Below are 23901 nucleotides of genomic sequence, written 5' to 3' on the forward strand. Positions count from 1 at the left end.
TACTCTCTGGTTTTGCCAAACCACAAATTAATTCATTTGCCTAATCATTTTGTTTTCTAATTTCTTAAAGAAAACAGTGGCCTTATGAAATTCTTTACAATACCCATTTTTTTAAGTGTGTGCATTTTTGTGAGTGGGCTGTGTGTGTGTGCCTGCACACATCCACATTTGTGCTCTTCTGCAGACTTGAGAATTAGGTTGATGTCAGGAATCCTACGTCTTCCACTTTCCTTCAGTCAAACACAGAGCACAGCCAAATGGCTCATCCTACTTCCCAGTTCCTCCTGAAAGAGCCTGTCTTGGTTTCTGAGGTTGGCATTAGTGGTAGGCTGTCACCTCACTAGAGATTTAAGCTAGGTGGCACTCACAGTTGGAAGAAAAGCACTTTAACCACTGAGCTATCTCCCTAGCCAGGGTCTATTCATCTTAAATGCCACTCTGTTACAAGTGAATATCCTTTATAAGTGGTCAGCTCTAAGACAACATGAAGGTCTTGTTGATCCCCAGAATGTCCTCTGTCTGTGGGTGGCCAGTTTTCTCTTCAGCTCTTCTAGGTGGAAGCTGTAAAAAGGCTCTCTTTTGAAAATTTTAATTTTCAATGAACAAACTAGTCAGAGCACTACAAGTTTAAATTGATTTATTTTTTTGTTTATATTTCACAAGCGAGGAAGGAACTTAGAAGTTTTCAAAACTAAATAGCACAACCATCAGATATAGAGTTAGTTACAATTTGGCCTTTAATCCCAGCACTCAGGAAAGAGAAGCAGGCAGATCTCCAAGTTGAGGCCAGCCTGATCTACAAAGTGAGTTCCAGGACAGCAAGTGCTACCCAGAGAAACACTGACTCAGAAAAAAAAAAAAGAAAGAAAAGAAAAGAAGTAGGCATCACAGGAAATTATTCCTTGTTGGCCCAGAAAAAAAATCACTTTTAAAATTTCTATCTATCTTGACATATATAATGTACAACTTAGTTTCTCTGCACCTGGATTCCCCTGTTCAATAGAGGGTATAGAGATCCCTGCTTCCTCAAAAGCTCTCATTTATATTACAGAAGAAGCATTTTAAGATTCTTTCATGTGTCAGCTGGACATCTGTATGGAGACACCATCAATCAGGACAAAGAGGGAGAACAGTCATTCATCTTTCAAGGAAACCCAGTGGCGCTTCTTTTCAAGAACAAAATAATGATGTCATTACTTCTAACCTCATGCACACATTTATTTACATCATTTTGCATCCAGGTTAGGAAGTTGCCACCTAGGCACTAGAATGAAAATTGTCTGGAATGACTACACTTGGGCACATATAAGTTTCAGAAGTGTCCTCAATTCATTTTATAGTAAGTAAGCATTGATTGTGGAATAAGGCAAAGGTTGAGAAGGCACTGATAATTCAAGTGCTGCATGGCATTTACTGTGCAGGAATGGAGTAATAAAAAGACCTTTACTACTGAAGTACACAGGTAGACAAGGAACACAAAATTTATGTTTGGAATTTCTTAGGAAGCAGAATCCCAGGGTGCTGAGCATCATCTATTCTATTCCTAACAAGGGATATAAGAAAGAGAAGCAAGTGACTTGGTGGATATGTGACAGAAGTTGGTCCCCTACCAGGGAAACAGGTTGGCACATTGGGAAGGTGAAAATAAGTCAGGAAATTGGGGAAACTCAGTACAGAGAAACTGAGTTGTTCATTTTCTCACCTTACATCCTTTCTCCCAAAATAATTAAACTCTAATTAAGCTGGAAAAAACTTGTGAGCAAAACAGATGTAGTAATTGTTTTAGAGAGGGCAGCTTTACTTAAGGGACTTAGGGCCTGCAGTGGCCTTCCTTCCCCCTGACACTGTGACAACATGAAACCTGAAGTCTGCAGTACCTGATGGCAGCCAAGAGCACCACAGATCCAGAGAGTACAAATATGACCTGGCAAGTGTCACCTTCCCAGAGCTGCTACAGAGCCTGTCTGCACCACAGAGGTCCAGGTGAGTACATGGAGGTAAGATCTTAGATGCCCTCAGCTGTGTCATGGAGAGATGAATTAAAGCTGAAGTCTCTCTCTGATTAAGACAGGGAGTATTTGAGAGGCCCTGTGAGCCTTGGGTCCTCCATATTCCTTGTGACCCTTACAAGGCTCATCCATGTGTTTAGAAAGATCAAAAGAGACAAGATCCTAGAGATGCAGGAATGGGACTGAAATGCTGAGGCATGGCCATATATCCTCAGGCTGGAGTCAGGACAGAACTCTAGGTAGGTCTTTGAGGTTATCGCCTTACCTTTTAAAAGGATTCAGTAAGACTGAGAAGATTTTCAGTTGTCTATCAAGCCCTGGCGATAACCATAATACACCCCAGTAAGGTCAGCACAAGAGACTGTGAGAAGATCATTGCTCAAGGGTAGCTTAGTTAACATAGTGAAACTCTGTCTCGAAAATAATGGCAAAAGAAAAGAAAAACCCTTGTGATTAGCCTCCATGTTTGCCAGTGTTGTGATTTCTACACTGTCACAGGTTTTTGTAAGGTTGTACTTTTCAGTTTTGATGCATTTCCATTTTTGAAATACAGGCATGTTTCTTTTTATAATAACATAACTCCAAAGTCCATGGTTTTCCTTTTATACCTGTTCTCTCAATTATATCACATAATATTATACACATTTACCTTAACTACAGTCATTGTATGCCTGGTGGATATAGAGAAGTATGAGTCACTAACTGTAATAGTTACTATCACCATCTTGAGAATCCTGCTATTAAGGATCCAGGCTATAAACTAGTACATCCTGAACCAGTTCATCTTAATTTTATCCTAGTACTAAGCAGCAAACAGCAATACCTTTCTGTTTTGTTTGCTTACTTGCTTGCTTGCTTTTAGAAAAACTCCACGAAAGGTTATAGCCTGCCTAAGGCTTTTGGGGACTCACACCATTTATGGTATCATCCATTTATCTAAACATAAGTGTATCTTGACTTTTAAATTAATTTTCTATCGCATTTCTCAAGATAACGTGGAAAATGAGTCATCTCTCCGGTCTCTGACAATCCAGTTCAGTAGAAAGGAATTATGTATTGGAACATCAGAATCTCCTCTCAAATACAATTTAAAGTTTGGAAAGGGGAAAAGAGTACTAGAAAATGGGTAATTCCCAGGAAAGCAAGCATTAAATGAGCAGGAGAATGTTAACATTTTCTGTGAGGAGTTAGGGTGAATTATTACAGGGATTTTAACAGATTCCACTCTCTTACTAAACACTAAATAACAATTATGCTCATAAATGCTGTTGTACTTGGTATTGATACATAAAACAGATTTCATTATGTGCAGATATCTAGGATGGCATTGGGATATCTAGAATGCACCAATACAAATGATAATTACCTCTTTGACAGAGGAGCAATTGAAATGCAATTTAAAGTCATGAGGTCACCTGGACCCAAATATAGCATTATGAGAGTCACACTTTAGATCACCAAGACAGACATAAAAGCAATCCTGTGGAATCTACAGAAAGCAGAACAGGGAACAGAGGCATTCCAAGTACTCAGAACACACATGAACCCATACAAACTGTGAAATATCCAGATGTCTCTTATTTTAGAAAAGGTGTCCAAAGGTTAACATAAGCTAAGTGATGATAATGGAGCTCCTGAACATGAAGAATAACATCCCACAGAGGTTTACACCCTGGAGTCAGCTCAGATTGATAAACAACAAAGCAGCCTGCCTGACAAACAGGTTGGAAGAGAATCAGGAGGAGAAGTGGGCTGTAAAGCAAACTGAAATAACTGCTGCTCCCAAGGCCCCACAGAGTCAAACTCCACCATGACCTCTCAGATGGGAGAGTCCCTGCTCACAACTGTGTGCCCCAACCTATTGTGCTGCATGCAGCCATATTGAGAAATCTTTATTCATAAACTACACTCATCAAATGGCAGGAGCCAACACCTCTTGAACCCCTTTCTCCCATCCCCCTTATCAGCAACAATTGGTCCATGGCTGATCCATGCTTCCTGAGGTGCCCTGAGGTCATTCCTTGGGGTCACAGATACCCTGAATCTTCCACTGGAATCACAGCTCTATGCTAACCACCATCTTAGAAAGTTCCTCTTACCACCCTCCCAGGTGTAATCTGGTAGTTACATAAATTTTTCAATGTTTCTTTTGAGGATTCAGGGTTAACTATATGGCTTTATTTGGAAACGTTAAGCTATTTGACTTGACATTGAGGACTAACTTTAAAACTGGCAGTGACTGAGATATAAAGTGAATAAATAAAATAATAATAGTAATAATAATGATTTAAAAATTAATTAACATGAAAAAATAACTAGTGAATATTTATATAGAGTGAAATCATAGAACGGTCAGTATATAAACTTTTAAAACATAAGATTTAGAAGTTGGGGATTGAGAGATGGCCTAGTGGTTAAGAGCACCGGTTCCTCTTCCAGGGGTCCTTAGTTCATATTCCATCTTTGAAATGGTAGCTCACTACCATCTATAATGTGATCAGAAGCCCTCTTTTGTCGTGTAGATATATGCAGAAAAACAGAGCACTCATATACATAAATAAATAAATCTAAAGAAAAGATGTAGGAATTGAAGTTTTGAGGTAAATATAATTCTAGAAGTTGTTATTCTAATAAAGATGCAAGAAGAAAGAAATATCCAACAAGAGGAGGTGGTGTGAAAGGTATTATTAACTCTGACAGGTGTTAACAGTTGTTGAGCAGCAGGGTTTCTCAGTGTCTGTGTGTGATGTGGGGAAGGAGGACAGGTTCAGCGTGAGCCTCAGGCTTTGGGAATTGAGTAGGGAAATATGATGAAATACAATGAGAAAGAGAAGAAGAAATTTTGGTTGGGGAAACTTGGAGTTCAATTCAACTATGCTGAGAGCTAACAAGGACAATGTATACTCACAGAGACACAAAGACACACACAGACACATACATACACACACATTTGAACAAGTCATTTTGCTAGTGTAGTGAAGTGCTAGTTAAGTAAAAATCTTCTTTAAAAGTTTAGATTTGAATAGTCATCATCAAACTCACCTGTCAGAGCACACACACCATCCTAGAGTCCACAGGGAAAGGAGGAGTTTCTGGGACTTCATCTGCAACATTACATGTGTCCATGGCTGCTTCATGAATTCCACAAAATGCTATTATGCAAAATGTGTTTTTCAGATTCATGTCTGGCATTACTAATACTTTCCTGAAGAAGATTTTGCATCCTCAAAACAAGGTTTTCTACCTAGAAAGTAAAAATGGTTTTGCAGTTTATTAAGAAAACAATTTTTCTCTTTATGACTATGGTTGGCATTCTGGGGAACATGTGTGTTTCTGTGCATTATATGTTCAGTTGGTGGGGAAGCCCTGAGAAGAGACCCATACACCTTATTCTCATCCACTTGACTTTTACAAACATCATACTTCTGCTTGCAAAAGGATTGCAAAATACAATAATAGTTTTTGGTTTGAGAAACTTCCTAGATGACATTGGTTGTAAGATCATTGTTTACCTGGAGAGAGTGGCCCGGGGCCTCTCCATCTGCACCAGCAGTGTCCTCACTGTAGTCCAGGCCATCATCATCAGTCCCAGAGCATCTGGGTGGAGGAGGCTCAGGCCAAAGTCTGCATGGCACATCCTTCCATTCTTCTCATTCTTTTGGATACTCAATGCTTTCATAAGTGTGAACCTAATCCATTCGATTAGAAGTACAGGCATGAATACATCACAAAATAGTGACAACTATTGCTATTTGACATCAGAAAGTCAGAAAATCAAATGGATTGTTCTTCCTCTCATGGTCCTGAGAGATGCAGTGTTTCAGGGTGCCATGGGAGGGGCCAGTGGCTACATGGTATTTCTTCTCCACAAACACCACCAGCATGTCCTCTACCTTCAGAACTCCAAGCTCTTCTACAGAACTCCTCCTGAGCTGAGAGCTGCTCAAAGTGTCCTAGTTCTGATGCTCTGTTTTCTTTTCTTCTACTGGACTGATTGTGCTCTTTCCCTGTTTTTAAGTCTGTCCCTGGGAGACAGTTCCTTGATGATAAATATTCAAGGGTTTCTGACCCTTGGTTATGCGATCTTCAGCCCCCTTGTGCTGATTCACAGGGATGGACTTATACCTGTATGTTGGCATGCTCAGTGAAGAGAAACTAAGAAAATATTTCTCTCCTTAATTTGTTTAATAAGTATGAAAGCACTCTCAGTTGTACAATACTGTGGGTAAGCCAAAATTTCACAAGCCGTGTAAGCATGTGCTTATTCTCACACAATCTTCCTGGAGACTCAAGCCTTTTAGTGAGTGCAATCTTAATAAATTATAATGATATAGATATTTCATTTTATATATTGCTACAGTTATGAAGGGACTTTATATTTTAAACTTTTCAATATTTGTGTTCATTTGTTGTATATCAACTGTTTGCATACATGTATGTCTGTGTAGCACATTCATGCCTCGAGCCTGCATCTGCTGGAGGAGATCATCAAATGCCCTGTGACAGACTGGCATTAAACACATGGGTCTGTATAACAATGATTGTTAGAAATTGTGCCTGTGCTCTTCGTAAGAACAGTCATTGCTCTTAACTGCTAAGTTATCTTTCCAGCTTTAGTGAGGAGTTTTAAATCTGGTTTTACTACTACCATTACTGGAAGCATGCAGGTGAATTTTGTAGATCTTATCAAAATTCATAGTGATTAAACCATGTTTGTCCAATCCTTATCTTGTACCTGACCTTGTGATTGCTAAATGTTAGTACTATGTCACTATTTTAGGCTACTTCAAAGTGTCTGAAATTATCCATTCCCAGAATATATTTTATAAGACTGTGAAAGAATGACATATTCTGTGCATTAAGTCAATAGGAACCCAATGCAGCAACGACAGAACTTAAATGTGCTGAAATATTTTATTTTATTGGTGTTACATTCATGAAAGTTCTCTTCAGGAATAAAAACTGCAGATAAGTAGATAGCAAATACATAGTAAAGTTTCATTTTACATCTGACTATAGATTCTGTTTTGATTTTAAAATGTGGAATTTCCTTTTATAAATGACTGAAACATACCAAGGCTTGTCTACACCTGCCCTTTGTTAATGCCCAGTGTCTTAGTGAGGGTTTCTATTCCTGCACAAACATCATGACCAAGAAGCAAGTTGGGGAGGAAAGGGTTTATTCGGCTTACACTTCCATAATGCTGTTCATCACCAAGGAAGTCAGGACTGGAACTCAAGCAGGTCAGGAAGCAGGAGCTGATGCAGAGGCCATGGAGGGATGTTCTTTACTGGCTTGCTTCCCCTGGCTTTCTCAACCTGCTTTCATACAGAACCCAAGACTACCAGCCCAGAGATGGTTCCATCCACAAGGGGCCTTTCCCCCTTGATCACTAATTGAGAAAATGCCTTACAGCTGGATCTCATGGAGGCATCTCCTCAACTGAAGCTCCTTTCTCTGTGATAACTCCAGTGTGTCAAGTTGACACAAAACTAGCCAGTACACCCAGGTTGATCTCCACAATACCATCCAACTCTTTATCATCAAAGAGCTGCAAAAGGATCTGATTCTGATGATGATGGTTACATGTGCCAGAAAGAAAGAAAAGATAAAGATTAAAGTTGTCACTGATGTGAGAGAAAATGTTCATCTACCATTGGAGACTCAGAGGATAAGTGTGCACCTACACACTGTGATCCAAAGGCCATTTGGGACCTAGTGTCCTCTCCCTTTCTGGCCTGGGTAAAAAGAGCAGCATTGGTGATAGTGGATCCAGTGCACTGTTACATAGGACTCTTCATTGTCTGAGAAGCAGTGGTTTGGGAGGAGTTGTTGACATTATATTAGAAGTGATTCTCTTACCCTTTACTCTGGCATTGCTTATCTGTTTATTAAAATTACACTTTATGGATAGCAAGACTGTTTAACAGTGTATTCCAGCACTTGAGAGGCAGAGGCAAGAGGACTGCTACTTTGAAGCCAGTCAGATTCTACTTGTGAGACTTTATGTCTTGTGTTTCTGTAAAGGAAAAAATAATGAAATAGCTATGTGTCCTTATAGATGAATAAAACTTCCCTAATTTACTGAAACAGATGCTTATCAAGATCTAAGAGTCACAAAGAACAAGAAAATAAACTAAGTACACATTTTAGTAGGTAAAATACAAAATATTCAATTAATAGAAAAGTTATTGAAAGCTGCAAGACAGAAAGACAAAGTTACTTACAAAGACATATCCAACCAAATAACTGATTTCTCTATGGAGACTTCTATCAGAAAGGCTTAGGTCAGTGCTATGCAAGTTTTGAAAGAACACAGATGTCAACCCAGACAACTATACCGAACATACTGTCAACTGTCAATCATAATTGAAGGAGATAGGAATGCTTTTCATAGTAAAAACCGATTCAATTAATTTATTAGCACTAAGCCAGCAGAGGATCTGGAAGGAATACTTAAGACTGATGGAAAGGTTAAACACACTGAAGAGATCCAGAATATTTAATTAAAAGAGGTCTAATGAACCACTGCAAAGCAACTAATTGCAGAAATTAGTGCACTTTTGTTCAATAATAATAATAATGAATATTTATATCCCCAATAAAGAAATACAGACTAATAGATTGGATTAGAACAGTATCCATCTTTTTGTAGCCTCACAAAACACACCTTGCTATTGGCTATATATCACTTTAGTATAACAGGATGGAAACATCTGTTAGAAGAAAATGGACCCAAGAAGCAAGCAGGCATAACTGTTTCCATATCTGACATTATAGGCTTAAAAACCAAAATTACTCAGAAGAGCTAATTTGAAAGGCACTGCTCTCATTAAGTGTAATATTGACCAAGAGGATAGTTCATTTGTAAACATTCACATGCTAAATGTAGGTACCCAAGTTTGTGAAAGAAACTTAAAATCACATATTGGTCATCACAGAGTGACAGCAGATGACTTAGTACCACTCTCTCTGTCATCCAGATAAATCTAAACAGAAAAACACTGGAGACAAATAAAGCCATAAACCTAATGGACTTAAGAAATGTTTATAAACCATCCCATCCAAGCATTAAAGAGTATACTTTCTTATCAGAAGCACACGGAACTGTCTCCAAAACTATACACTAGGACACAGAGAGAGAGCGAGAGAGAGAGAGAGAGAGAGAGAGTTGAAAGGACTATGTGCATCATATCTGTGCACCATGGATTAAAGCTAGATAGCAATAACAACAGCAGACACAGCAGTAAGTATACAAACACATGGAAACTGGCCAAAGCTCTACTGAATGGAAAGTGGGTTAAGACAGAGATCAAGAATGAGAAAAGAAACATTTTAGAATTGAATGAAAATAAAAATATAAAATACCCAAACCTATGGAATTCAGTGAAGGTGACTTTTGGGGGGATCAGAGTGAGTGTTTGTGTGTGTGTGTTATTGAAAATAGAACAATTCTTCTTTCATACACTGCAAACAGTACAACAGCACAGTATTTCCACCCTCCAGTCCATTCAGCTCCCCCATCCAAACACCTCCCTTTTCCCCAGATCTAGTCTTCCTCCATTTCCACACTGTCTTGCCTATAGGACAATCTCATGAATGCATTTTCTCAGTTGAGGTTCCTCTTTCCAGATAAGTCAGCATATGGCAATATGACAGGAAACTAAACAACACACTGGCATTGCCTGACAATTTGCGGACAGCTGTTCCATGAAAGAAGAAGAATCTCTTGTTCCAGCAAATGTTTCCTGCTCATCTTCTGTGGAAAGAAGGTCTTGTGGGTGTTCTAAGTTTGGTGGGCATCCCTAGGCTTGTGAGTCTCCTCGATCTGTCTAAGAGTGAATAATTAAACCTGAGGGAAACAGCTATGCAGCAATGTCCCATGATGCAATCTGGTGATGTGAGGTACTTTCATAGAAGTTTGTGCAGGAGTGGTGGCTAGGTTATAAGTTTGAGCCTCCTTGGGAGTACCAAACCCACATAGCATCCTTTGAAGAAGAGCTTTATCCTTTGTGCTTTCTGGGACCATCATCAATGGTCTTTAATGTACTTGAAATTGTATTATTAATTCACTTATCCTTATAAGATTCCCTAGCACTTTGGAAACAACACCATTAACGAACAGAGGTGACCCCTCTGCTGTTGGGAGTTATCTGCTCTCACTTTTCAGCTCCACTCTACCCTGTAAGCTGAACCCAGATGAATGAGGTCTCCTGACATCCTCCTTTCTCATTTTTCCCCCATGCACATTGTTGCTGGGGAGCATGTGGGTCATACTATAGAGGCATGCTTTATAGATTCAATGAATTGAGATAACATTCTCTTTATGTGAACCAGCATCAGGTATTTAAGAATCTTTTTAGAAACCCAGCTTCAACCCCAACCCTTCCTCACCTACATCCCTGGACCTGTGGCCTGTGGCCAAGGTGGAAGACACCTAAGTGACACTATGATGGACAAATATGCAATGAATATATTTGACAGAGTACAATGTGGAGAGATGGGAGAGAAAGAGAAACAGAGAACAGTTTGTGTTCTATGGAGAGAGGAGGAACTAGCAATGTGAAGATGCTGAATAAAAGGCCAATAATGAGGAGCCTGTGCAGCCTCCTGAGGATATGGTGATGTTTCTGTTTGTGCTATAGCTGAGGGCCATGTCTGGTATTTGAAATCTTTATGATGTCATGGTCACTGATGGACATTTAGAAACTCATTGTCTGGGCTTTTGCCTGGAGACATTGATGTCCTGGGGCCATTCTGCTCCCTGCTAAACTGCTCTGAGTGGCTTGTGCTGCTGTCTGAGCTCATGGTGATGTCCAGATTCAGGCTGGCACCAAAAGTCATGACCACAGGATCACCATGACTCTGGGAAAATATAGGATAACTGAGAGGAGGAGTCTGTGAGGGTCCAGTATTGATGGTATAGCAGATCTCAGAGGTCTTGAGCCAGACCAATGACTCATTGCAATGAACATGTGCAAGTTAATCTATTTGGGCAAAGGGCTTTACACACCACAGCTCCCAGTACCACTATAATGAATGAATGTGAGATAGAGAGGCAGGAGAGACTGCTGAGCATAATGGTATAAGTGAGGGAGATCTGGAGATGCTAGGGCAGTGACAGGAGGAGAAAAGGCTGCAGGTGTTAGAGGAGCAGGTCACATCCAGTGGTGTTGGGGAGACTTTTAATTTTAACTGATTATTTTCTTTTGGGGGGTGAGGTTACAAGGGTTTGAGGATATAGAATGGTGGGAAATTAGTAGGCTTTGATGCATCATGTGAAGCTCCAAATAAATCAATAAAAATAGTTAAGAATCTTTTTCTAGGCTCTTTCTTCTTCACATGCTTGCCTTGTAGGACCAAGCAACTGCTAGATCATTGGACTTCTATTCACACCATTGCTGACCATTGTTGGGTTGCTGGACTATAGACTTATGGCCACCAGGAGCTGATCCTGTGCCACATTGATCCATATCCCAATACCATCGAGAACTGATCCCCCAGGAATGCAGACACACCTGTGAGCACAAGTAAGAACACTACTTCTGCTCAAATTCTTGGCCCAAGAGCAACCCACCCAGAGCCACCAGGACACAGGAACCAAGGAACAGCTGGGGAAAGGATCCTTCTGGTTTCCATCTGCACCCAGAACTGATCCTGGGACACAGCTCTCCATAACCAATTTCTCCAGGGAGAATTGGTCTCCCAGGAGAGAGATACAGGCTTGCAGGAGGGACAAGCCACAGTCAGTAACAGCAAGGCTAGCTAACACCAGAAATAACTAGATGGCGAGAGGCAAGGGCAAGAACATAAACAGAAACCAAGGATACTGGGAATCATCAGAACCCAGTTTTCCCACCACAGGTAGCCCAGGTTACCCAAACACTCCAGAAAACCAAGTCTGATTTAAAGGCACATCTCCTGATGATAGAGGACCTTTAAAAGGACATAAATAACTTCTATAAAGACATACAGATGTGCACAGGTAAACAGGTAGAAGCCCTTAAGTAGGAAACACAAAAATCCCTTAAAGAATTATAGTAAAACACAACCAAACAGGTGAAGGAATTGAACAAAATCATTCAGGATCTAAAAATGAAAATAGAAACAATAAAGAAATCACAAAAGGAGACAACTCTGGAGATAGAAATTCTAGGGAAGAGATTAGGAATACAAGAGATATAAGAGAGAATCACAGGTTCAGAGGATACCATAGAAAACACTGACACAATAATCAAAGAAAATGCAAAATGCCATAAGCTCCCAACCCAAAATATCCAGGAAATTCAGGACACAATGAGAAGACCAAACATAAGGATAATAGCTATAAAAGAGAGTGAAGATTCCCAACTTAAAGGGCCTGTAAATACCTTCAAAAAATTACAGAAGATAACTTCCCTAAACTAAATAAGGAGATGACCATAAACATACAAGAGGCCTACGGAACTCTAAATAGATTTGGCCAGAAAATAAATTCCTTCCCGAACATAATAATCAAAACAACAAATGCAAAAAACAAAGAAAGAATATTAAAAGCAGTAAGGGAGAAAGGTCAAGTAACATATAAAGGTAGGCATATCAGAATCACACCAAACTTCTCACCAGAGACTATGAAAGAGGGTCTTTTGCAGATGTTTCTAATAGAACACAAATGCCAGGCCAGGATACTATACCCAACAAAACTCTCAATTACCATAGATGGTGAAACAAAGATATTCCATTACAAAAACAAATTTACACAGTATGTTTCCATAAATCCAGCTCCACAAAGGATAATAGATGGCAAACACCAATGTAAGGAGGCAACTATGCCCTAGAAAAAGCAAGAAAGTAATCTTCTTTCAACAAACCCAAAAGAAGATAGCTGCACAAACATAAAAATAACATCAAAAATAACAGGAAGCAACAATCGCTATTCCTTAATATCTCTTAACATCAATAGACCCAGCTCCCCAATAAAAAGACAGACTAACAGACTGGATATGTCAACAGGACCCAGCATTTTGCTGCATACAGAAAATGTACCTCAGTGTCAAAGACAGGCAATACCTCAGAGTAAAGGCCTGAAAACATTTGCCAAGTAAATGGTCCCAAGAAACAAGCTGGAGTAGCCATTCTAATATGAAGTAAAATCAATTTTCAACCAAAAGTTATCAAAAAAAATAATAAGGAAGGACACTTCATACTAATCAAAGGAAAAGTCTACCAAGAATAACTCCCAATTCTGAACATCAAAGCTCCAAATGCAAGGGCACCAACATTCATCAAAGAAAATTTACTAAAGTTCAAAGCACACATTACTCTTCACACAATAAAACTGGGAGACTTCAACACCCCACACTCATCAATGGATAGGCCATGGAAACACAAACTAAATAGAGACACTGTGAAACTAACAGAAGTTATTGACAAAATGGATTTAACAGATATCTATAGAACATTCCATGCTAAAACAAAAGACGATATCTTCTTCTCAGCATCTCATGGTACCTTTTCCAAAAAACATCATATAACCAGTCATAAAACAGGCCTCAACAGATCCAAGAAGATTGAAATAATTCCATGCATCCTATCAGATCACCATGGAATAAGGCTGGTCTTCAAAAACAACAGAAAGCTCACATACACCTCAAAGCAGAACAATACCCTACTCAATGATGACTTGGTCAAGGAAGAATTAAAGAAAGAAATTAAAGACTTTTTAGAATTTAATGGAAATGAAGGCACAACATACTCAAATGTATGGGACACAATGAAAACAATGCTAAGAGGAAAGAAAACTCAGGTCTTAGTGCCTCCAAAAAGAAAATGGAGAGAGCATACACTAGCAGTTTAACAACACACCTGAAAGCTCTAGAACAAAAAGAAATAAATACACCCAGGAGGATTAGATGGCAGGAAATGATCAAACTCAGGGCTGAAAACAACCCAGTAGAAACAAAAAAGTTCTATACAAAGAATCAACAAAACCAGGAGCTGGTTCTTTGAAAAAATCAACAGGATAGATAAACCCTTAGCCATACTAATCAGTGGGCACAGAGACAGTATCCAAATTAACAAAATCAGAAACGAAAAGGGCAATTTAACAACAGAAACTGTGGAAATTCAAAAAATTAATCATTCTACTACAAAAGCCTATATTAAATAAAACTGGGTAATCTGGATCAAATGGACAGTGTTCTAGACATATATCAGGTACCTAAGTTAAATCAGGATCAGAAAAAACATCTAAACAGGCCCATAACCCTTAAAGAAGTAGAAGCAGTCATTAACAGTCTCCCAACCAAAAAAACTCCAGGACTAGATGGGTTTAGTGCAGAATTCTATCAGACCTTCAAAAAAGATCTAATACCAATACTCTTCAAACTATTCCACAAAATAGAAACAGAAGGAATATTACCCAATTCATTCTATGAAGTCATAGTTACACTGTTTATTTTCCCTTGGAAATGAAATGGTTTCTATCTAAGCAGGAACGTTTCACAATTTCCTTTCATAGAGGACTTCATAAGAGAATTTCTTCTACTTCTATCATGTTTAATGTTCCAAATAGGTTTTTTAAATGTGGTTTAGTGTATATTACTTTTAGCTTCAGAAGACATTATGTATACTTAAGAGGCATTTAACTATTATAAATTATTTTGATGACTTAAAAATGTCAATATTGAGTTGTATATTTTAAAATAAATTTTATTAGTTTAATAAAAAAAGAAAAAAAAAGAATAATTTTTTAAAAGTACCCATCAGTATTACTGTGTGTCCCTGTGTCATTTTTTCACTTAATTTTTGTCATAATACACTTTGTTCTTATTTTAAGTTGGGAAAGAGAAAGAAAGAAAAGTGAAAAGAAAAAGGACTCAAAACAAAGAAGGCAACAGTGCTTCTCTTTCAAAGACCACAGTGGCTCATGTACTTAATCCCAGCTATCTCAGGATGCAGGGGCAGATGGATCTCTGATTTCCAGGTCATGTTGTTTTACATAATGGGTATCTGTAGATACACAGAATAAGCTTGTCTCAATATTAAGGATGATGACTATGACAATGATAATGATGATGCTTAGGAGTACCACAAAGAAAGAAACGATCAAGATTAAAGGTCCCACTGATATGAGAGGAAATGCTCAGATACCATTGGAGACTGTAGAGAATAAGTGTGTGTACACCATGGTCCAAAGGTCATTTGGGGTCATGTGTCCTCTCCCTCCCTGGCCTGAGTAAAAAGAGCCACAGCTGGTATAGTGGCTCCAGTGCACCACTGCATAGGACTCTTCATTCTAGACATTATAAATTAGTCAAACCTCCCACCTTGCCATTACAGTTCATCTCTACGAAATAATGAGCACTGCCATGTACAAAATTTTCCTGTTGTTAGTCTCAAAAATCAAGTAGTTCTGTATGATGATGCCTTAGAAAAGGAAATCTAGGGAAAGAGACCCAACAAATTCTCATCTTGATGAAATTTGTCAAATGATTCCTGCACCTTAATACTTGTAAAAAAAAATCTTCTAGATTGACAATTAAATCACTTCATGAGGGCAGAGTGGAGATTGAGGTGTCCCTGTCACTTTAAGAGACAGTGAAGGTTAGGTCTGCTCAGAGCTTCAGTTTACCAGCATTGATGTCTGAAAGGCAGTCATCTGCCTAAGCTACAGGGATGAGATTTGGTTTCACACAGAACTCATAGATCTTTCAAACAGATTTATTAGCAAAGTGATAAATGAGATTTCTCAAAGTCTTCATCTCCCAGAGTGCATGGCAACATTCACTGTGATGTCCACTTCAGTGAGTCAGCACAAGAGGCCTGAGAATTGCATGACCAAGGGTCAGAAATACTCAAATGTTTAGCATCAAGGAATTGTTCGCTATGGAGAAACTTAAATGTACACAAAACCACAATCTATCAACTCAAGAAAAGTAAACATATCAGGAGGACATCGCGCAGCTCTCAGCTCAGGGTGAGTTCTGTAGAGAAGCTTGGAGTTCTGAAGGTAGAGGACATGCTGGTGGTGCTTGTGGAGAAAAAATACCATGTAGCCACTGGCCCTCCCATTGCTCTCTGCAACAGTATCAAGTAGGATCCTGAGATGGAGGAAAGTGTGTTTGACCTTCTGGCTCTCTTGTAGAGAGTAGCTGTACTGAGCACTCTTGTTGTGCTCACCTCCTCCGGCAAGGAAAAACACAACACGGTCGGATTCTTCTCAACAGCTTTATTGCAGGAACACCTCGATGCTATGGGAACTCCGGAAAACCAGGGAGGACTGCTTATATACACCCCAGCACTGGGTAGGGCTGTATGTCCTCCTGCAAGGCTATATGTCCTCCTGCGCTTGGGAGGGGAGGGGTTGGCGCCTGCGCAGTGGCGTTGTTTACGGGGATGGTGTAGATGGTGTACCAGAGCCAGCGCCGTCTTTTAGGCACCGGCTGCCTATACACTATTACTCAGCATGACATTTTCTTGCTGATTTTCTGGTGGAATGAGAGGCTTTTGAAACCTACAAGTCTGAAAACTCAAACAAGGCCAAAGCTCCTAATTTATAGTAAATTTGTTCACTCACCTCAACTCAGAGGGAATAATTTCTTTGCACATTTTTAAACCTAACTTGAGTGAACAGATGTTTATTATGTTATCCTAGGAGTAGTGACACGATAGGGAAAATTTGAAGGTGAAAGCTGGCAAGCTCTATGTACCCACAGCTTCATATTTCTGATTATATGAGGAACCAGCCATTAGCAGGATTCTCAATTGGAGGTAGTTCCATGAGGACCTGACCTGAAGCTAGGAAAGGGTTGAAACATGCCTAAAATCCCAGATTTTCTTATCCTTAGAACAGGAGTTTGACTGTTTCTCTGTGGCACCAACAGACTCCAGCAGATAGGCTTCCTTAGGTATGGACCTTTCTAGTGCATGTAGCAACAGATAAACTCATGCATCTCCAAGCATACAAGGACTGGAACGTGTTTATGTGACCTATGAAACATCTTGTGGTGGACTTCCTTTCTTTTCTATAAGATGCCCAAGGGTCCTCCCCTTGGCCCCTGCTGACCCTGAGTATGCAAATGAAGCACATTCTGTGTTTTTGCCCCAACCAATAACATGCCACCTATGGATCCAAGCAGTCATTCTCCCTGGGATAGAAATATCCCCTTGCCCCTCCAAGAAAATAAAGGGCCTTCCAACACAGTCTCCCAAGCGTACTTTCCTGTCAAACTCTCCAAATCCAGCTAGTGCCCAGCAGTTCAATGATACCTGGGTGAAGAGGGACTGAGGCTCAGCATTTTCTGAGGGCTGTAGGCTGCATAGCTGTATACAACAGACTGAAGGCTCTATTCTCTTCTTTATTTAGATTCTACTCATTGGTACTGTTGTGTGATTTACTAAAGATTTGTCTGAATGCAGATGATTTATTTCATTTAATATACTATTCCACTAATCCATCCTAGTGAGGCAATGGGTCCAGCCTAAAGAAATGATAAGGTTTGAGGTGATATTTATACTAATCTGATTGCCACATCTCTTGTGAGTTAACTGAATGGCATAACTGATTTTTTCCCCTCATTACCTGTTACCTTTACTTTCCCTTACTTATTTAGATTTGTAACTATTTCATTATGTGTTAAAATTTAACTTATGTTCTGATTAATATTTTGTTTTTTCCAATCTACTCTGACTTTCAGAGAGAAATTAAAAAATAGCAACTCTATGTGCCTCTCAGGTCAAGCTCTCTCAACAATTACATATTTCTGTCTATCATTTTTTAATTTTTAAATAAATTTAAAGCTTATTTTGTATGTCCCTGCCTGTGTTCATGGGTGTATCTCAGCATACATGTGGAGGTCAGAGGGCATCATGTGGGAGTCAGTTTTCTTCTTCAGAGACAGATCAGGCAGGCTGGGTGTCAGCAGGTGATTTTACTCACTGAGTCATCTCTCCAGCCCCTGTCTATTCCTAATGCTGAACAACCTCTCCATACTCAGATTAAATACACCTTTCTTCACACCTTCTCCATGTTCTTATATAACTTCCTTCTGAGTCAAATTATACAAGACTGATTTAGAAGGTGTTGATTTGTCTGGTTCTTTATGTCAGGCACTTAGCACAGGGCTTTACCATAAGAGCTGTGAGAATTACATGAGCAATGGATGTTACCTACAGACAAGTCACATTATATCAGAAAGACAAAGGGGGGGGGCGGTGGTGAAAGACCTGCTCCTCTCTCAGAGAACTCTGCTTCCTTATTCAACATCCACATCATAGGACTCAGGATAGCCTATAGCTCTAGTTCCTTGGTACCTAAAACTCTCTTCAAGCCTGTATGGGTACCTGTACAAATTTGGCATACATTCACACAGACACATATTCATAAATAAAATTAAATCTTCATACTGGAAAAATCAAGCTAATTAGTAAGTTAAGCACAATACAATACACACCACTTAAATATTTTGTATATACAGTGTAACCATTAAAAAATAAATACTTATTAATCATTGTAAAGTAGAGCCATGATGCAACCAAAATGTTATAAGAGTTTCAGTTTCAGTCAGGTATGATATATATATATATATATATATATATATATATATATATATATGTATATATATATATATATATATATATATATTTGTAATTGTATAAACCTATCTCTAACGGTGCTGTGGAGGGCACCCAGGCAGTACCAAATGGCAGCTGCAAAGCAGCCTTGGTCAGCTTCAGTCACAGTCATTGATTCATTTTGAAAAAGAGAACCTAGAAACTACAGACAGATAAACTGAAATGTTGCTTGGTACTGTATCTCCAGTCTGGTCCTGCAGAGAACACTCCTGAGTATAACATTATTGAGATGTTTCAGGGCATGCATGCTCTGTGACTGGTGCATTGGGCCTCTGTTGACTAACTACATGGTACATAAGTATTATTCTTTTGCAATTCTATAAAAATTTTCCATGCATGGATTCTTACAGACTCTTGAGTAAGCACAAAGTAGCCTCGTAGTGCTAACATTTAGCAAGGACAGTGTCAGTATAAATAAGGAATTTTTGGAATATCATGATAAAACCACTATGGATTTTGAAAAAATTTACCAATTCCATTTGTGTGCTTCCAGTCATGGTATTAATAAAACCAGTTTTACAAATTGTAATTAAACCTTATTTCTTGGGGCTGGAGTGATACCTCAGTCATTAAGAGCACTGGCTGGCATTTAGCAGTTCAAGATTCAATTTCTAGGAATCATATTTTGGTTCAGAACCCTCTATCTTACTTCAGTCAGTAACAGAGAATTTGATGATCTCTCCCTCCTCCACAGACCTCAGGCATGCATATGCTAAACTGTCCTAAGTACAGGCAAACTCTTCATAAACAGTACATATATGCGAATATAAAAGTCCCTTCAAAAGGATGGGTGTAATTAGCTATGATCTCTCTTAGCTCAAGGCTGTAAGTCATCAAGATTATTTCCTAAGAATAAACACACAATTAAGCTGCAGTGTGGGATTTTTTTCTTAACCACACGCTGCAGAACCGAGAGTTCTTTCACCCTTATTAAAAATATAGTAGAGAGAGAAATTTTCTCAATGTCTCCCATTGAGAATGACAACATTCAGTCAAAAGTCCATCCCTGTGAATCAGCACGAGGGGACTGGAAATTGCATAAACAAGGGTCACAGATTCATGAATACTTACCATCAACAAATAGTCCCCTAAAGAGAGACTTAGAAACAGAGAAAAGGCACAATCAGTCCAGTAGAAGAAAACAAAACAGAGCATCAGAAGGAGGACACTTTGAGCAGCTCTCAGCTCAGGAGGAGTTCTGTAAAGAAGCTTGGAGTTCTGAAGGTAGAGGACATGCTGGTGGTGCTTGTGGAGAAGAAATACCATGTAGCCACTGGCCCCTCCCATGGCACCCTGAAACACTGCATCTCTCAGGACCATGAGAGGAAGAACAATCCATTTGATTTTCTGACTTTCTAGTGTCAAATAACAATAGTTGTCACTATTCTTATGCTGTGATGTATTCATACCTATACTTCTAATCGAATGGATTAGGTTCACACTTATGAAAGCATTGAGTATCCAAAAAAATGAGAAGAATGGAAGGATGTGCCATGCAGACTTTGGCCTGAGTCTGCTCCACCCAGACGCTCTGGGACTGATGATGATGGCCTGGACCACAGTGAGGAAACTGCTGGTGCAGATGGAGAGGCCACGGGCCACCCTCTCCAGGTAAACAATGATCTTACAGCCTATGTCATCCAGGAAGTTTCTCAACCTAAAAACTGTTATTGTCTTTTGCAATCCTTTTGCAAGCAGAAGTATGATGTTTGTAAAAGTCAAGTGAATGAGAATAAGGTGTATGGGTCTCTTCTCAGGGCTTCCCCACCAACTGAACATATAATTCACAGAAGCAGACATATTCCCCAGAATGCCAACCATAGTCATGAAGAAAAAAATTATTTCCTTAATAAACTGCAAAACCATTTTTACTTTCTAGGTAGAAAAACTTGTTTTGAGGATGCAAACACATTTTCAAGAAGGTATTAGTAATGCCAGACATGGATCTGAAAAACACATTTTGCATAATAGCATTTTGTGGAATTCATGAAGCAGCCATGGACACATGTAATGTTGCAGATGAAGTCCCAGAAACTCCTCCTTTCCCTGTGGACTCTGGGATGCTGTGTGTGCTCTGACAGGTGAGTTTGGTGATGGCTATTCAAATCTAAACTTTTAAAGAAGATTTTTATTTTTTAGCTCTACACTAGCAAAATGACTTCTTCAAATGTGTGTATTTGTATGTGTGTGTCTGTGTGTATGTGTGTGTCTGTGTGCATATGCTTTGTCCTTGTTAACTGTCAGCATAGTTGAATTGAAATACAAGTTTCCCCAAACAAAATTTCTTCTTCTCTTTCTCATTGTATTTCATCATATTTTCCTACCCAATTCCCCAAATCCAAGGCTCATGCTGAACCTGTCCTCCTTCCCCACATCACACACAGACACTGGGAAACCCTACTGCTCCACACCTGTAACACCTGTCAGAGTTAGTCATACCTTTCATACTATCTCCTTTTTTTGTGAATATTTCTTTCCTACTTGCATCTTGATTGGCATAACAATTTCTAGATTTGCATTTGACTTCAAATCTTCAATTTCTACACATTCTTAAAGATTTATTTATGTATGTATATGAGAGCTCTGTTTTTCTTCATATATTTGCATGACAGAAGAGGGCATCTGATCGAGCTACCATTTCAGAGATGGAAAATTAACTGAAGACCTTTCAAAGACAGCCTGGGAAGGTGTTCAGAGGAACCTGTGGTACTTCCTTGGATGATGATTATCAGAAAGCTATGATACCAGTGGAAGATTCAAGGCATCTGTGATCCCAAGGAATGACCTCAGGGCACCCAAGGAAGCAGGGAACAGCCATGGACCAACTGTTGCTGATAAGGGGGATGGGAGAAGGGGATTCAAGAGGTGTTAGCTGTTGCCATTTGATGAGTGTAGTTTATGAGGTAAGGATTCTCAATATGGCTGTATGCAGCACAGTAGGTTGGGGCACACAGTTGTGAGCAGGGACGCTCCTAAGTGATCATGGCGGCATTTGTGTCTGTGGGGCCTTGGGAGCAGCATATCTGTCAGTTTGCTTAACAGCCTGCTTCTGTTTTTTTCCACCTGTTTGTCAGGCAGGTTGCTTTGTTTTGTATCAATCTGATCTGACTTCAGAACTTAGACCTCTGCAGGATGTTATTCTTCATGTTCAGGAGCTCCATTATCATCACTTAGGGATTTATGGCAAGCATTGGACACCTTTTCTAAAATAAGAGACATCTGGGTATTTCATGGTGTCTATGGGTCTGTGTGTATTCTCAGTACTTGGAATGCCTCTGTTTCCTGTTCTATGTTTTTTTTTTTTTTAAATTCACAGGATTACTTTCAATGTCTATGTCTTGTTGATCTAAAATGTGACTCTCATGATCTAGTCTTGATGCTATATTTGGGTTTAGGTGGCCTCATGACATTAGAAATGTCATTTACTGCCTTTCAAGTGTTCCTCTAATAAAGATGAAATTATCACTTGTATCAGTGTATCCTAGAAATCACAATACTACCTTACATATGTGCACATAATGAAATATGCCTTATATATCAATACCAAGCATATCACCACTCATTAATATATTTAGCATAAATATTTAGCATTTAGTAAGACAGTAGAATCTGTCAAAATCCCTGTGATAATAGAACCTATCTTCTGATGGAAAATATCAATATTTTTGTGCTCGTTTAATGTTTGCTTTTACTTTTTCCAAACTTTAAATCATGTTTGAGAAAATATTCTGATCTTCCAATATGTAATTTCTTTCCACTGAAGTGGACTGTCAGAGACTTATCTTCCACATTGTCTTGGGAACTGCTATAGGAAATTAAAGTAAAAGACAGGATAGACTTATCTTTAGATAGATGGATGATACCATGGGTGGTTTAACTCTCCAAGAGCCTTAGGCAGGCTATATCCTTCCATCCTGTTTTTCTAAAAACATGTAAGCAAACAAGTAAGGAAGCAAAAGAAAAAAGAGAGGATTTCGGTTCACTGCTTAGCACTGGGAAAAAGTTAAGATGAGCTGTTTCAGGATATACTAGTTTACAGCCTGGATCTTTATAACAGGAATTTTCAAGATGGTGATAATCATTATTACATTTGGCTTATGCTGAGAATATATGTCCATCAGGCATACAATGACTATAGTTTAGGTGAATGTATATAATATTATGTGATGTAATTGAGAGTCTTTAAGGATAGGTATAAAAGGAAAACTATGAACTTAGGAGTTATAATGTTATTGTAAAAGAAAGCATGCCTGTTTTTCAAAAGTGGAAATGCATCAGAAGTGAAAAGTACAATTTTATAAATATCAGTGACATGGTAAGTGTTACAATGCTAGCAAATACAAGATTAATAAGATTTTTTTTTGTCATCATCTTTGAGATAGAGTCTCCATGTGTTAACCAGTCTAGCCTTGAACAGTGATCATGCCTCAGTCTCTCTAATGCTGGTCTTATAGGAGTGTGTCATGTTTGTCTCCATTGCTTGATAGACATATGAAAATCTTTATCTTACTGAATTCTTTAAAAAAGGTAAGGAGGTAATCTCAGCCAAAGACCCACCCAGAGCTCTGTCATGACTCCAGCCTGAGAAAGGAGAGCCATGCCTCAGCATTTCAGTCTCATTTCTGTATCTCCAGGAACTTGTCTCTTTTGATCTTTCTGAACCCAGGGATGAGCCTTGTCAGGGTCAGAAAGAATGTGGAGGACCAAGGCTCACAGAGCCTCTCAATCTCTCTCTGGTTTAAACAGAGTTACAGTTCAATTTTAATGTATCTCTACATGACAGAGCTGAAGGAATCTAAGATCTTACCTCCATGTTCTCACCTGGACCTCTGTGGTGCAGACAGACTCTGGGGAAGCTCTGGGAAGGTGACACTTGCCAGGTCATATTTGTAGTGTCTGGATCTGTGGGGCTCTTGTTTGCCATCAGGTACTGCAGACTTCAGGTTTCATGTTGTCACAGTGTCAGGGGGAAGGAAGGCCACTGCAGAGCCTCAGTCCCTGAAGTACAGCTTCCCTCTCTCCCACAGTTACGGCATCTGTTTTGCTCAGAACTTATTTCCAGTTTGATTAGGGTTTAATTGTTTTGAGAGGAAGGATGTGAGGTGAGAAAATGAACAACTAACCAAGTTCTGTGTATTGAGATTCCTGTGTCTCCTGTCATGTTTTTATCTTCCCAACGTGCCAGTCTGTGGCCTGGCTGGGGACCGACTTCTGTTACATACACACGAAGTCACTTGTTTCTCTTTCTCATATACCTTGAGACTGAAGTTCACATCA

General features: G+C 39.2%; 2 protein-coding genes across 4 annotated transcripts; one reads left to right on the forward strand and one right to left on the reverse strand.

Annotated features, from left to right (window-relative positions):
- Positions 1-5245: 5245 nt before the first annotated feature.
- LOC110308372 (vomeronasal type-1 receptor 4-like) lies at positions 5246-9953 on the forward strand. Its single transcript, XM_085831231.1, has one exon. It carries the CDS (start codon positions 5267-5269, stop codon positions 6155-6157), a length of 891 nt encoding a protein of 296 aa, XP_085687357.1. The 5' UTR covers positions 5246-5266; the 3' UTR covers positions 6158-9953.
- Positions 9954-14755: 4802 nt separating this feature from the next.
- Positions 14756-23630, reverse strand: LOC110308390 (putative vomeronasal receptor-like protein 4). Of its 3 annotated transcripts, XM_021180860.2 has the most exons (3): positions 23432-23630; positions 19696-20570; positions 14756-17471 (listed from the first exon to the last, which is right to left on the reverse strand). In XM_021180860.2, exons 2-3 carry the CDS (start codon positions 20488-20490, stop codon positions 17424-17426), a joined length of 843 nt encoding a protein of 280 aa, XP_021036519.2. In that variant the 5' UTR covers positions 20491-20570; positions 23432-23630; the 3' UTR covers positions 14756-17423. The 3 variants fall into 3 exon arrangements, with proteins under 3 accessions (XP_021036519.2, XP_085687358.1, XP_085687359.1); XM_085831232.1 differs by lacking the exon at positions 14756-17471 and having other exon boundaries at positions 18656-20570; XM_085831233.1 differs by lacking the exon at positions 14756-17471 and having other exon boundaries at positions 18656-20570; positions 23446-23470.
- Between the last annotated feature and the right edge of the window lie 271 nt (positions 23631-23901).

The sequence above is a fragment of the Mus caroli genome, unplaced genomic scaffold (genome assembly GCF_978045245.1).
Source record: "Mus caroli unplaced genomic scaffold, Mus_caroli_1 scaffold_15, whole genome shotgun sequence".
NCBI classification, from domain to species: domain Eukaryota; kingdom Metazoa; phylum Chordata; class Mammalia; order Rodentia; family Muridae; genus Mus; species Mus caroli.

Excerpts from the sequence above, each read along its gene's own strand:
- LOC110308372 (XM_085831231.1), top strand. The coding sequence starts at position 5,267 with ATGGTTTTGCAGTTTATTAAGAAAACAATTTTTCTCTTTATGACTATG.
- LOC110308390 (XM_085831232.1), bottom strand. The coding sequence starts at position 20,490 with ATGGTTTTGCAGTTTATTAAGGAAATAATTTTTTTCTTCATGACTATG.